Source organism: Arachis ipaensis, chromosome B07, assembly GCF_000816755.2.
Source record: "Arachis ipaensis cultivar K30076 chromosome B07, Araip1.1, whole genome shotgun sequence".
Classification (NCBI taxonomy): domain Eukaryota; kingdom Viridiplantae; phylum Streptophyta; class Magnoliopsida; order Fabales; family Fabaceae; genus Arachis; species Arachis ipaensis.
In genome coordinates, this window is record NC_029791.2 from 97,894,762 (window position 1) to 97,910,936 (window position 16,175).

At 36.5% G+C, this 16,175-nt stretch overlaps 2 protein-coding genes across 2 annotated transcripts; both read left to right on the top strand.

The window, feature by feature from the left end:
- Window positions 3,475-9,164, top strand: LOC107607486 (proline-rich protein 12-like). The gene is made up of 2 exons (XM_016309435.1): window positions 3,475-3,886; window positions 8,623-9,164. Exons 1-2 carry the CDS (start codon window positions 3,475-3,477, stop codon window positions 9,162-9,164), a joined length of 954 nt encoding a protein of 317 aa, XP_016164921.1.
- LOC110264685 lies at window positions 10,574-11,195 on the top strand. The gene is made up of 3 exons (XM_021106757.1): window positions 10,574-10,594; window positions 10,689-10,834; window positions 10,983-11,195. Exons 2-3 carry the CDS (start codon window positions 10,689-10,691, stop codon window positions 11,167-11,169), a joined length of 333 nt encoding a protein of 110 aa, XP_020962416.1. The 5' UTR covers window positions 10,574-10,594; the 3' UTR covers window positions 11,170-11,195.

The following is a 16,175-nucleotide window of genomic DNA, read 5'->3' on the forward strand; positions in this document are numbered from 1 at the left end:
ATACGATTTATTTATTATATTATTTACTTATTATTATTGATGTTATCCATTATTATTATTGTTATGTATTCTAATTTATTTCACAATACTATTCTTTAATTAATTATGATGAAAAAATAATGTAAGATGATCCGCTGGTCGTTAGGAAGGTAAGATACTTAATTGTTACGTCGTATTTTTTTGCTTTGTTGTCACGATATTGTGACACACTAAAAAATAAGAAATTTTTAAAAGGTAAATTCTACTCTACTCTTTCTATAATAACATGTACATTATCTTCTGTGATATGTCACTCTCTAATTGGTGGTTATGTTAACTATGGTTAAACTATTGATAATTAAAGTATAGCCCAAAGTGGGTAATTGTATAATTTACTAAACTATTAAAAACCCAATTTTTGTTTCTTCCCCAAATCATGCTCCTAGAAAATGAACCCTAATTTTCTGTATCTCCTCCTCCGTTCCGTCGCCGTCGTCGCCACCCGAGCATAACCGCCTCATTGGGTGCCCCATTCTCTCCGTCTATCGTGCCGTTTCCGTCCTACAAAACGACGTTACTATTGCACATGCTTATGAATTCTCAATTTTAATTTTCATTGTAGTGCCTTGTTAATTGAGTGTCAGCAAGGTTTTGTTCGTTTGTCCCCTTTTTTGAGGCAGTTAATTGCGTTGATTGAGAAGGTAGGTATGGCGGTGGAAAAGAATCAACGATGCCTTATGGTGCTAATGCATACAAGGATCTGCGGCATCAACCCAAGAAGGTGGAGGAGGAGGCTATGGTTTGGGAAAATTTGCCTCCGTTTCCTTTAATTTCAGAGTGGATCTTCCATTGGGTCGCATGCACGCTTTGGAGTTGGATTCCAAGATTCATCTCGTTGGAGGTTTCAAATATTTGTCCGTACTTGATTATTATTGTAATGGTCCTTGCTATCTTTCCAAAAAAGTCTACAAACTAGACCTTGACAAAGAGGTGGAGGAGTCGAATCCAATAGATGATTTTCCAAAGTTATTGATACTAGGTTCTATGCTCTTCACAAAATCTGAAGTGTTTATTATTTTATAAGGATGTGTGGTCTCGACCATCTCGTACATGAGGCTGGTCCTCCGAATTTTTGGGGGTTTAATTATTCTGTTGGTCCCTATACTTTTTTTCCTTTTAATTGGGTCCCTACACCTACTTTTTTTTTTCAATTAGGTCCCTACCGTGACCAAACAGTTAGATTTAACGGAATATTCCGTTCCTAAATTAAAAATTCTGTAACTTTATGTGAAATCCCTAACTCACTTTGCACTCATATTTTCTGAAATACAATTTTACCCTCCCACACTTAGAACTGTTCGTTCTCTTCTCCCAAACTTAGAGAAAAAACCCATTCACATTCGTTGGTTGCCAACTCGCTCAGCTGCAGTCTTTCAACTCCACCAGAATATTGCTAGAGGTTTCGCGTCTCCGGTATCACTGCCGTCGTCGTAGGCGTTGGTGCTGCCTCTAGGTAAGACAACGCTCAACCTTTCAGTCGTTGAAGGGTTTTTCTTTTTTTCTCCTGGGAAAATTTGTCATATTGTTTAGTAGAGCTTCTTTTTGTTTCTGAAAATGTTTCAAGAGGGATTGATGGCATTATTTTTTTTTGTATGCAGTTATGGGTGATTCGGATTTTACTATCGAAATCCACCATGGTGGCAAATTTGTTGACAGTAGACAACGATTAGAGTATTTAGGAGGAATGGTTGTGGAGGATTTACATTTTGAGGTTGATGAATGGTCATTGCAAGAGATTGTCAGTCAGCTAAAGCAACTAGGGTATAAGGGTTTCGCTATGGTATGGTACAAGGAACCTGGGATGGATTTGAAGTTAGGTCTTAGAGAGATGAAGTCCGATCGGGATGCGATGAGAATGGCTAGGTCACTGGTGTCAAGTTCATGCAAACATTGTGAGGTATATGTTGTCGATGGAGCCAGAAAAAGTAACGGGATTGAAATCACTTCAAGTGATGCTAATTATGTGCCAGAAGAAGGTGAAGACAGTGGTTCTGGGTTGCTAGAGGTTGAAGTGGATGCTGAGTCAGAGCCTTCTACTGAAGAAGAGGTATTTGATCATAGTGCTGATGATGGTGACCATGACGATCACTTTGGGTTTGAGGTGGAGGATAATGATCCACTATCAATTGCATTTGGGGGATTTACTGGCCCACTAAATGATAAGGGAACTGCAGCAGCTAGAACAGCTGAAGGTGATGAAGGTTTAAGGGAGGGTGATGAGCAAGTTGGGGGCATATCTGATGGATATGAGACTGGTGACATAGACAGTTATGAGGGGGACTCTGATGATATGATAAAAAGAGGAGGTTCCCTAAATACAATGAGGCAGAGATGAATAGAGAGTATGAATTTCAGGTGGGGCTGGAATTTAAATCACTTAGTCAATTCAAAGAGGCTGTTAAGGAGCATGCCCTATTGAATGGTAGGGACGTTAGGTTTCGAAAAAAATGATAGGGTGAGGTGTAGAGTTGTTTGCAAAGGAAGAAAGGGAAAGTGTAAATGGGTTTGTTTTGTGAGTAAGGTCGGGGGTTTGGACTGTTTCAGGATCAAGACTTTGAATGGAAAGCATACATGTGGAAGGAACTATAGCGGAAGACTAGCATCAAGTAGTTGGATCTCAAAGAAGATTGCCAACAACATCAGTAGAGGGGAGGAGATGAAGCTTGCGACAGTTATTCAGACTATCCAAGACAAATGTATGGCCAATATCAGTGTTGGTAAGGCTTACTGGGCAAGGAAGAAGGCAAGAGAAGAAGTACATGGGCGGGCAATCCAACAGTATGCTAAGCTAAGAGATTACTGTGCAGAGATACTTAGGGAAAATCCAGGATCTAGTCTGAGCATATTGGTATATGATGATATATGCAACTGATAAGTTTGTGAATATAAGTCTGAAATGTATATGATCATATATGTAACTGATATGTTTGAGAATATAAGTCTGCTATGTATATGATGATATATGCAAATGATAAGTTTATGAATATAAGTCTGAAATATATATGATCATATATGCAACTGATATGTTTGAGAATATAAGTCTGCTATGTATATGATGATATATGCAACTGATAAGTTTGTGAATATAAGTCTGAAATGTATATGATCATATATGCAATGGCTAAGTTTGTGAACATAAATCTGCTTTGTTTGTGAATATTAAGCTGCTTCAAAATTTGATATGTTAGTGAACATTAATTTTCTATGTTTAGATGCTATATTAATCTGTTACGTGGGTATATTGTCTTCTGCACTTAAACAATAAATCAGGGGTTGATGCAAGTCTTTCAAGAGGCATTGCCAACACTGGAGCATAGGCTTTGTTTGAGGCATTTATATGCCAACTATAAAAAATCATATGGGGGTGGTACTGTACTAAGGGACCTCATTCTATCTATTGCCAAAGCTACCTATGTGGAAGAATGGTAAAGAAGGATGAATCAACTAAAGGAGATCAACAGAGACTGTTATGACAAGTTGTTTGCTTTGGATCCAAAATTATGGACCAAGAGTCACTTCACATTTCTGGCCAAGAGTGACATGCTGATGAACAACATCTCAGAGGCATTCAATGGAAGAATCCTAGAAGCAAGAGACAAGCCAATTCTGACTATGTTTGAATGGATTAGGTGTTACTTGATGACAAGGTTTGCAGAGAAAAAAAAGAAGGCAGAGAGGTATGAGGGCTCTGTTTTGCCAAAACCCAAGAAAAGGCTAGATATCATTGCGGTTAGAGCTATGGAGTGGCAAGCTAAATGGGCTGGAGACCTGAAGTTTGAAGTGAACCATAAGAACAGGATGATCATGGAAAGGTTTGTGGTTGTTTTGATGGCTGGAAGGTGTAGTTGTAGGTTAAGGGAAAGGGAGAGTGCCTCTGACATGGACCCTGGCCATGTAATACCGGATGAATCATGGAAGATACAGGTCCTTACCCTCCATCACACACCAGAGGAGGTTGATCATAGCAGCAGGCAGCTCCGTCTCATGAGTGCTCGGCATAACAAAGTTGCTTAGGATCTGGTGCCAGAGCCGAGCCTCATCATTTAGATACATCAGCTTGATTCCCTTAGGCATTGCTGTTTTCTTCCCCATGACTCAGGGAACATTAGGATCAAGGGCTATCCTCTGCTTGACAGCATCCCAGTTAAATCTCATAAAACGCATATCCTCTTCAGCCTTTTGGTAACTGTTAGGCTGATCTGACTTAGGCTGAAGCTGTAGAATATCCTCAATGGCTTCCTCAGTGACCAGTATCTGTTTCCCTCTGAGGTGCACTGCATCCAGGGAAGTCTTGAAATAGTTGCAGTAAAACTCTCTTACCCAGGAAGTATTGACCTCTGTCAAGTTTCTCTCCAAGAAGAACCAGCCTCTCTGTTTGATCTGATCAGAGGTGTACTGCTGTAGTTCTTCTGGAATTTTCAGAGTTCTCTCCAGGTACAGGTTCCTGGAGGTGGCAAACACTGGATACTTCAGCTCACAGTATCTGTTTGCAAATTTAACTGGATCGTTGGCAGGGAGGAGTTGGTCAGCCTTCTCCTGCGGGGTAAAGTGCTTTTTCCGCCAGGAGTCATCATGCATAATGTCCAAGATAGACATAGAGGATTCACCTCTTTTCCTTTTACCAGTGGTTGCCTTGCCTTTTTCTTTGCGCTGAGGGTCAGACATCCTGAAAAAAAGATATTCCAGGATATAATTGAAGAACAAAAGCAGGAAAATAGTAGGCAAATAGAAAAATAACAATATAAGCACATAGTGGCAAAAGAGTAGTAGAATAATGAAATGAGTTAAATAAATGTACATTTTGGATTGTTTCGAAGTTAAAAATCTGAGATGAAAAATCACAAACCAAAATATATTATAAGTAGAATACCTATTAATTAGGAGAAACAATAATCATGCCATGAGTTAAAAAGTTGAAAGAGTTAGTTAAAAGGCAAAGGGAGAAGTTAGAAAGTTAAAAGTGGTTAAAAGCGAAAAAGAGGTTAGAAAGTAGAAAGCAGTGAGTTAGGAGAAAGAAAGTTAAAGTGAGTGGCATTGATAAATGTTTCCTAGGTAACAAGAAATTCACAAATTTAAAGAATAAGCAACTCATATTCAAGCAAGGATATCAGGGTGATGATGATTCATATAGATATAGAAATGGCAGAAATTGAAAATGAATCATCAAAAGTGCAATTTATGAACCAGAAAATTGAAAGAAAAAAGAATGCTGGCCTGTGCATTCATGAATTGGTTTAGGTGTAGCTAAGTAGTGCAAAATTGAAAATTTCCAAAACCAATTCCTGAATGTAAAAATGAAACAATTTGCAGAAAATTGGGCAGCATTTCGGCTAAAATTGGATGTTCCCGGGTAATAAACAGCAAGCAGAACAGTTCATATAAATTAAAATAAAGCTGCAAATAGACACAAGTAATAAGAACATGAAAGAGCAATGGAACAGCAGCATGAAACAGTGAAGAACAACATATGAACAGTATCAACATCACAACCAGACCAAAATTACAGAATAGGTAAAACAAGCAACAAGTACGGCGCAATTATCAGGCCTAAATCCACTAACCACATCCTAGCTACCTAACCACCTAGAATCTACTACAAACATGTATCTCTAACTAGCCTAATTTTGAACATAAACTGAAAAATATGCAACAAACTACGAATGAAAGAAAAGTGGCGTTCGACGAAACCTGATATGCATACGAACTAAGGGATCAGAGAGATGGCAGTGGTGAAGTGGCGGTGCTGGGAGGGGGCACGGCGGCGCTGTGGCGGAACAGGGCGGCGTTGAAGCTTGTATTAGGTGGTAATGGCCTTGGGATAGGTGTTTCCAGTGGTTCTGTAAGCTCTACTCCCTTGTATTCTTCTGTGAATTCCTCCACTTCTTTGCAAAATTCTTCAACTGCAACTGCGTCCTGATCAAACTCTTCTATGTTTTCCTCATCACTCAAGTCATAAGCTGGAGGTTGAGAGAAATCTACCTCGACATCATCTTCGTATTCACTTGGATAAGGTTCTTCAGGTTCATGGAGGTCAGTGGCGGTTGTAAGTTCATGATTAGGAGAGCTTGATTCATGATCATTACTGCCTATGAAATCAACTTCTTGGTCTGTTCCGTCCAATTTTTCACAAGGTATATGCTTTGGAGGTTGTGTACTGTCCTCTTTGGCATCAATTTCTAACTTCTCAGTGGAATTCTTTACAGTTCTTGATTCCCATGGAGGTTTAGCATCTCTTAAATCTTCAACCACTTCTTCCTCTACAACTATCATGGCTTCTTCCACTTGTTCCAGTATAAAGCCATGCTCCTCATTGTCCACCGAAGTTTCTAGTGTCTCCTTCATGCTATGCTCTTCTTTAGATTCTCCACATGTAGCCATGGGAGTACTTTGAGTACTCAGATGTCGGGAAGCTATTAAATTTACTACCTCGGTTAAGGCAGTAGTGAGTTCTAGTACGCCCTTTTGTATCCTCGCTTGCCCTTGAAGAAGAACACGAAGTTTGTCATTCATTGGGGGTTGGGGTGGGTATGAGGGTTCATTGGTTGGGGAAGAGGGTTCAAAATAAGAATGTGGTGGTTCTTGGGAGTAATTGGATTGGAATTGTGGTGGGTAAGGGTCATAGGGTGGTGAATGGTGAAAAGAAACTTGTGAGTGTGGTGGTTCAAAGCTACGTTGAGAGGATGGTCTATAAGCACAGGGTGGGGCTTGTTGGTGATTACAAGGGGGTCCACCATATCTATCAGCTTGGTATGCATTGTAGAGTGGTCCTTGCCCATGATATCTTGGAGGGTGTTGTTGCCTAAAGGCTAGATCAGATCCTCTTGGCTCCGTCCATCTTTGATTGCTTGGACCTTGATGCATATTCTTGTTATAGTTTCCATTCCTTTCAACAGATTTAGAACTAAACTCAAAGCGAGAGGGGTGAGAATTCATGGTAGCTAATAAAAATTGAAAATGAAAACAGAAACAAATAAACAAGCAAAAGAAAAATATTTACAATAACCAATAATAAGGTACACGTTTGCAATTCCCCGGCAACGACGCCATTTTGACGATCGGTTTTTTTCTATCGGTAAAGAAATATAAAAATATGATTGCGTTGTAAGTATAGTTTCTAAACCAACAGAAAATCCTTTCGTACAAAATGTTTTGGTTGTCACAAGTAACAAACCCCTTTAAAATTGATAACCGAAGTATTTAAACCTCGGGTCGTCTTCTCAAGAAACTGCAGGGAGGTGTTCTTATTATTGGTTATGAGTGTTGTAAATTGGGGGTTTTGAAAGTAAAAAATAAGTAATTTAAATGACAAGTGAAATAAATAAATAATTGTAAAATAAACTATTGGCAAGATATGAGAACTGGAATTCCTATCCTAGTTATCCTTATCAATGGTGATGATAATTGGGTTTTAATCCCATTTAATTAACCTTTACTAAACAAAGGAAAGTCAAGTGGACTAATCAATTTGATCCTCAGGTCCTAGTCAATTCCTAAGGAAAGACTAGAGTTATTGGAATTCGATTCAATTAGCAAAAATAACAATTATCAATCACGATGAGTTTGATAACTCAAGAGTCTCCAATTAATCAATTAAAGCCGAGAATATGAAGAGCTAAATTATAAATAATAAATCTTAAATACCTCAATTGCATTAATAAAAGAAAATCAATCTAAATATAAAGAGTTCATAAGCCAAATTGGTAACATAAGTAATTAAATGAGAGCATTAAAGTATCTAAAAGTAAAAGAGAATTATAAAGTAAAAGAGATATTGAACCTGATAAAGAGTTGAAATATTAAATCCTTTAAGAGGAATCATAATCCTAAAACCTAAGAGAGAGGAGAGAACCTCTCCCTCTAAACACTACATCTAAATCATGAAAAGTGAATAAAAAAATGGAGGCCTTCTCTTGAATGGATGCATTCCCCCACTTTATAACCTCTAATATGTGCTTTCTGTACTTGGATCTGGGCCAAAAAGGATTTCAGAAATTGCTGGAAGCATTTTCTGCAATTTCTGGTGCGTGGCGTCTGTCACGCATCCGCGTGGGTCACGCGGTCGCGTCATCTGGGAGTTTTCCTTATCACGCATTCGCTTCGGTCACGCGTACGCGTCATCTGCATTCTGCTCAAGGCGCGCGTCCGCGTCAGTCACGCGTTCGCGTCGTTGCCTTTTCGCGCTGGGCATGCGGCCGCATCGTCCATGCGTTCACGTCGCTACCAGTTTCTTCAAAAATTCCATTTTGTGCTTTCCTTTCATTTTTGTATGCTTCCTTTCCATCCTTTAAATTATTCTTGCCTTTAGGAGATCTGAAAATACTCAACACACAAATCATGGCATCGAATGGTAATAAAAGGTAATTAAAAAAAATTATTTTTAAAGCGTAGGAAATATGTGTTTCACGTATATCACATAATATGGAAGGGAAAGTAAAAACCATGCAATTTACATGAATAAGTGAGTGAAGGATTGAATAAATCACCTAAATTGAGCACAAAATATATCATAAAATATGGGTTTATCACTAACTTATTTTGTTCATATGTTGAGGAACTATTATTAACTGCTATTTCATTTTGTAGCTCCTGAATGCACACAAGGATATGATGCTGCAACTGGAATTGGAGGAGTTGATGCTGCTGCTAATCTACCTGGTGCTGCTGTTGAAGCAAGTGGATCTGCAGCTGCTCCTACTGCTAGATCCAGGATGGTTAGAGGGAGAGGCAGAGGAAGAGCAGTAGTAGGGATGGGCAGAGGAAGGGGTAGAGGGAGGGCTGCACCCATGACTGCACCAGCATCAAGGCCTTCAAACACCCCAGCACCACCATCACAGCCTCCGCACATCCCTGTACCACCATCACAGCCTCCACATACCCCTGCACCACCATCACAGTCTCCACACACCCCTGCACCACCATCACAGCCTCCACACTCCCCTGCACCACCATCACAGCCTCCACAAACCCCTGCACCACCATCACAGCCGGCCACCTTTCCCACACCAGCATCACTGCCCACCACCTTGCCTACCAGCATCACTGCCCACTGCACCAGCATCTCAACCTTTGCCCAAAACCAAAATCTTTGGTGTGAGAAGAAGTGGAAGACTGAAGATTGGAGTTAGGAAGGCAACAAATTAGCCGCCTGAACATGTTGACCTCACACTTGATTGAGGCTGAAGAGAGTTTAGGGTTTCTTTTTGATATCTAGTGTTATGTAGGATTTGTGTTCACATGTGACTCTGCTTTCTTTATGGTTTGGACCACTGTTATTATGTGTTGTGGACCACTTTTGTTATATGGGTGGAAAACTGTTATGAGTGGGTGTCACATTTATTTTGTGGCTATCTAGGTGTCCTACATTATATAATGTAAAAAACAATGGTATCTATTACAATTCAATGCATCTCCTGTTTTACCTACTTTTTTCTCAGTCTCATACTTGTATGCATATTAAATAACAAAGGAACAACTTTCATTTAGAGAAATTAAACAACATTTCATATAACTTCATTGCACTCAACATAAACAGTACACTATTGTCTTATATAGACTATTACATTATCATAACAACCATGCTTTCTACATCTTTACATATAACACTGCAACAATCAAAACACCTAATATCAAAACCAGCATAATTAGCATCTTGTATTGCTTTTTCACACTATCTTCCAGTTTAGCAAATTGCTCTTCCACTGAACTCAGCTCAGCACATAACCTTTCTACACAGGCATCAATTTCTCCAACCTCTGCAATTAATCTCTCTAGATCCACACTTAATCTGTCTATCTTCCTTTCTTGTGCCTCCAATTCTCTAACTCTTCCAAGTACTTGCTGTGAACTGTTTACTCCATCTTCTCCAGATAACTTTTTTTCTTTCTCATCAACCCACTCAAAAAACTTGCATCTCCTATTAGGGCAAGAAATGAATCTTCTGTTTGAATTTTTTGATGTACTTGAACTACGAAGAATCAGAGTGTCTCCACAAAAGCAACGAACCCTCCTTTCCTTTTGCTTCAACCATCCACTCTTCTCATCTTCTTCATCATCAATCCACTCGAAGAACTTGCAGTTTGGCATTCTCTCAAAACCAACATACCTTCTTCCATGGCTTGCTACTGCCGAAGAAGACATCACAGCAACTGCCTCACCACAAAAATAAAGATGTCTCTTCTTGACGAGGGTTTTGGAACTACAAACTCCTGAAGATAACTGACTCTGATCCATGAGTATTGACATAGTAAGGGTAAGGGATGAAAACAGAGGAGGAGAAGTTTAAGGAAGAGGCGAAGAGAAGAGAGTTAAACCTCAGAACCCTACTGAGTCTCGTTCATTTGTAAGGGATAAGCGAGGGTTATAATGGTCAAATCACTCATTCTTAACGTTTTTTGTAACGTTTACCATGAATAGGTACCTAATTGAAAAAAAAAAGTAGGTGCAGGGACCCAATTAAAAGGAAAAAAAGTATAGGGACCTAATTGAAAATTTTGCGAAACTATAGGGACCAACAGAGTAATTAAACCATTTTTGGGTTCTACACGCTGCGACCAAGGTTTGGGCCCCTGATCATCCTGACCAACACTCACATTCCTTACTTGATCACATGTATATCTATGGTAAGCTATACCTCCAAATCTGTTTTGAAGATGGAAGAGTTTTCGTCTACTTTTATGACACCCATAACTCACATTGGACCAGTGAGGGTGGCAATAGTTTTACGCGTTCTTTTTTGTGTCCAAGTGGGTGGCCAGCGTCTGTCCTTTCTTCCAAGTGTGTATACTCCAGGTATCAGGTAATTTCCTGCATCTTCATGTTGTTTACTCCTGAGTATTGTTATTCGTATTGGTATTGCTATTGTTACAGACTTGTTTTATCTTGGCAAATACCTGGCACTTTCATGCGAATGCATTGGAGAAAAATACTTGATGTGTGCTTTCCAGGTGGATGAATTGGGTGTCTGTTATCTTCCAAAGGCTTGAAGGTTGCTTAGATAGAATGCCATCCTTCAATCACGAGGAAAGGTCTATGCTTGTTGATCTTGATGGCAAAGACACGTTTCTCGTTATGTTACCTGGCTTTGCAAAGGAACGAAGACAGGACCCAGTCCTGTGCGTGTTGGTTCTTTAAGTCATTGTGAAGAAGGTTGTATCCCATCCCTCCCAGATCCTGCATAGATCTGTGAGGTCCCCAATGGAGTGTGATTTCTTAGATTGGAAGGTCCTTAGCATGAACATGTACAGCATAAATAGTTCCTTCCATGATTGGTTTAGTGTCTCTCTTTTCCCTGGCATCCCCTGCAACAAAGCCATTGCATACCAGGTCCGAAGGGGAGGAAAAAGAAAATGCAACCAAATTTGAGTTCCAAACATGCTTGCTTGCTTCAAAGGTAATGCTTGCCTCTCTGCTTTTTGTCATTATTGTCTTATGTACCTTAAAGTAAAGTAGCTTTGTTATTTGTTGTTGTCCCATATTGATGTGAGTAAGTTTGTCAATGTATGGCATTCTTGTTTCAATTCATGAATAGAGGAAGGTTCTTCCTGGTGATTTGATTGTTAGTTTTGAATATTGTATAGATTCATGTCAAGGACAACTATGCTAGTTTTCTTAAAATTTCTAATCTATCTTATGTATAGATTATGATGTCAACATAGTAAACTTTTGCCTTCTTGTTCCAATCCAATGGGAAGAGCACTACTTTTTGGATGATGATTTCTTTTATGTTTTTGATTTTCTGTGATTTTCTATGATTTTAATTCTGAACTCTATTCAATTAGTCAGTTTCTGAGTTGTGTTTCTACCTTAGCTTTTTTATTGTTTTAGCTATATTGAATTATCGATCATGGTTGTTGGGATGTATGAATTAAAAGGCTATCTTTAATTAATTTTAAGAAGCCATTAATTTGTTCTATTTTATTATATAAATAGAAAAGATCACTCAATTAAAAAATGATAATTTGTTTAAAAAAAGATTTTCTCAGTATCACATTAATTATGTTGATATGAATAATTACTTTTTAATAAAATATTTGTTTTACAAATTATATTCAAATACTTCTATAATTATTTAATTATATAAAAGTATTTTTTATTAAAAGAAAAAAAGGTTTATCAAAAGAACAACTAGATGGTTGACACATGAAATGAAAGTATGAAACTAATGCTCCTGAATCCTTACGATGGCAATTGGTTTGGCATTTAATTGAATTGGAAAAATAAAATAGGAGAATTTATGTGATAAATTATTAAAAATAGGAGTCACAATTTAATTGATTTTCTATTAATAATATGTGGAGAACTTCTTTTTTTATCCTATAAGAATTTATTAGACTCTTAAATTCGGCAGAATTATGTATCGAGTACATTATATTAATACAACAAACAAGCAAGTTAAAAAGAATTTAATACTTGATCTTGGTACGAATGTTTTAATTTTATTGTTGTGTCTGAAGAAGAATAATTATACTAATTTAGTATACTCGAAAGACACCTTAGTATAATATTAACGATCTAATAAAGATGATCTTCAGTAAATTCCTATTCACGGCGGAATGATGCCCCTTTGACTATACAATAATATATAACACTCATCATGTTTGGAAGCAATGAAAAACGTTCTTTTGTTGATATTATTACCAGTATTTGATATTGAATTATTCATAGCATTATTATACTCTCCCTATTCTCTTCACTTGTTTTTTTCCACCAAATTGTTTTAAGATAACAAATTAATTAAAAATCTTTTATTTTATTAGCCTAGTTGCTCTTTTGATTTTGGAAAAAATCTTTATTAATATACATTTTTTATATGATCGTCACTCCGTAATAAAAATTAGCTAATAATTAAGGCTCATAACAAAAATAAATAATCTATTTACGGAAAATCTTTTCTCGCATCAAACATTAATATATTTTTAACATCTAATTAAATGAGATAATTATTCAATTAAAAATAAAAATTTGTTGCCTTTTGTTTTTCTATAATTAGAGTTGTCTACTTCTTTCCCTTTATTATTTAAATCTAACTGAATCTTTATCTTCAAAAATAAAAAAAGTCCTATCCAATAAAAATGTATTGACCTTATTTAAAAATAATATAAAAAGATTTTTTTTTATTCTTAAGATTTTTTTTTATTCTTAAGATTTTTTTTATCATAAACTTGTCAAATAAAGAATAAATGACATTATACTGCAATTTATATGGATTTACATGTAGACTCCACAAATTAAAAATTAAAACAATAAACCACTAGTTTGAACCATGAAGACCAAGTACGACATGAGTATAAAAATTCACAAGAACATTTTCAAGAAATTCACAATATGACTTCAAAAGGCTAAGTATGCAAATTAATTAGAAAAATACCAACATTGAACCATGTATGTTTTCATGCACAATTTATTGATTCTTTTTTAGTTCGGTGTAAGAGTCTACTTGATTTCAACTAATTTGATTTGAGGTACAACTTGCTGTGAGATAAATCTCTTCGAAACCTGTTTTTTCAATTTTTATTTTTCCATCAATAAGACTCAAGAATTATTTATACAAAAATAAATGACAAAGCAATTTCCTTATTCATATGCATTAATATACTTGTTTTTTCATGTCAAAATTGAACAAATGGTACCTTCCAATGTACAGAGTATCACCAACGAACACAACTCCCATGGCAGTAACAATAACAAATGAGTGGCCTGAATGTTGCTACATACACTATTAAAGGCATTAAAATTAAAAATAAAAAAAATAAGAACAAAATTCTTCACTAACTACCTTTCTTGAAAGATATCAAATTTGGAATCATAGCTAAATAAGACATGCAGATTATCGATCCCTGAGAGAAAAAATGCATAGCATTAGATCAAACCCTTTACCATTAGCCAAAAACTATATATATAACCTGATTATTAGGATGAACGACTCTTCTCTGATTCATGAAGAATATAACACTGCTCTAGTTCAATATTCGAAACCACAATATTGTATTAGTTGAATGGTAAAAATACACATCAAAACATGGTTAAAGAACTATAACAATCTAATTAAGATAGCATATACCAAAGAAAACAACGATTATTTTCCTTGATTGATAAAGGGAAAGCCGTGAACAGCAATAGCGAAAAGCGAACAACGAAGTAATGAACATCAAGTGGAAGCAAACAATAGCAGTGACACAAATGGAGAAGTGAATAGCAACAATAATTGAAGAAAAAGACAACCAAAACCACTAACCTGAAGAGCTGTTGGAGAACAGAGCCACTGTGAAAGTGTTATAGAGGCATATCAATTTAGAATCCAAAACAAAAGTAATACACAAGCAAACATGCAATTTAGAATCTAAAGTGTTAGAGTCATATCACTGAACACTTGGCGTGCATGAATTCATTAAACAATAATTATCACAATCCAAGCAAATCAAATGCACAAAATCTTTAATTTTAAGCACAGCAAACCAAAATCAATCAATAATTATTAGCCAAATCATCAATAATACCAAACTCAAGAACTAAAAAAACATATTCAAAGTTCACTAACTATTTACAAAGCATGCCTATTAACGGAAAGGATAAGACAAATCCTGAAAAAATCAATCCACAAGCTATGATTGCCAAAGTAACTCATTAAGTCCTTAACTTATACAATATTAAAGGCATTAATATTAAAAAAAAAAAAAAGAACACAAGCTAATAAGAAAAAGTAAAAAAAACCCAATATGAGTAACTAAGAGAGAATTAGGGAATATTCAAATAAAGTTTAACCAAGTTAATTCTTTGGTTGACATGTATGTTAAATGTGACAGATTCGGGGAAGCAAATAGGTTTTTTGCAAATTTGGATCTTCAAAGTTCAGTTCCTTGGATAGCCCTGATCTCGGGTAATGTTCAGAAGGGACACTCTGAAGAATGTATAAAGTTATTCATTGAGATGCAAAGAGCTGAAAAGACTGCAGATGCAGCTACCTATGCCAGCATCCTAAAAGCCTGTGCAAATTTAGCCTCACAGGCTCTGGGAAAGCAGTTACACTCACACATAATCATATCAGGGCACATATTGTGTTTTTAATCAGATCAGGGCACACATTGTGAATTATGGAGTATACAAATCAAATATACAAATTCTTCAATTTTGAGTACAGCAGTCCAAAATCAATCAAGAATTATCATCTTTAAATAATGAGGAAAAGAAAAGGGAGAAGAAAAAGTTGGACATGGTTACAGCTAAGCAGTAGGCAGATCTAGAAGGAGCCATGGTTCAAGGCAAGAAAGAAATGTGTGTGTTGTTGCTGTTTACAGGAAAAAGGAGCAAAGGTATATATATAAATAAAACAATAGTATATATAAATAATATACATTTCAGAGCTCAAGTTTTTAAAAGAATTGAAGCTAAAGTTTAGGAGGAAAAAACAAAACCTTTTGGTTCAGTTTGATTAAACAGAAAAACATAAAGGGTGAAGCTTCAATAAATGAATGAATAAATAAAACAACAGTGGAATTACTATATCATCATTCAACAGGATGAAGCCATCAATCTCAGACTCAGAGTAATGAATTCAACAAGAATAAAGCTATTTCAATTTCAACAGGATGAAGCCATCAACCCACACCGTCATTTCATAGCTCAATTTCATCATTTAATTTTTTTATTTAAAAAAGGGGGAAATGATTTTTTTAATTGAGCCAACAAACACTGATTGTTCCCTGAATCAAGCTATTTCAACCCACAAAACTTAGTAACAAACTCAGGAAACTCCCTAGAGAATCTGTTATCACCCAAATCAGAAATTGAAGAATCTTACAAGAAGAGTTACACAATGCAGGAATCTACCTAGTCAAAAGAATCTATGGACTGAATTTTAAATGTTCTTTTGAGAATCAAAATTAATTTTAGTTTTATCTTAACTATTTTAACATAAAACATAAATCATAAACATTAAATTAAAGAAAAAAACTGAAGATGCACATCAGCGGTAAGTATTGAGCGAGAAGTGCTTAGTGCTTACCAGTCACCAGAGAGACAACGACGGAGGAAGGAGGGACGACAAGGTGAGCAGAGACTAGAGAAAGAGGGGTTCACTCAGTAGCTTCGGTAGACGGTAGTGCAGCAGTGATGACTCGATGAGTAAGTTCGAGCGTTCA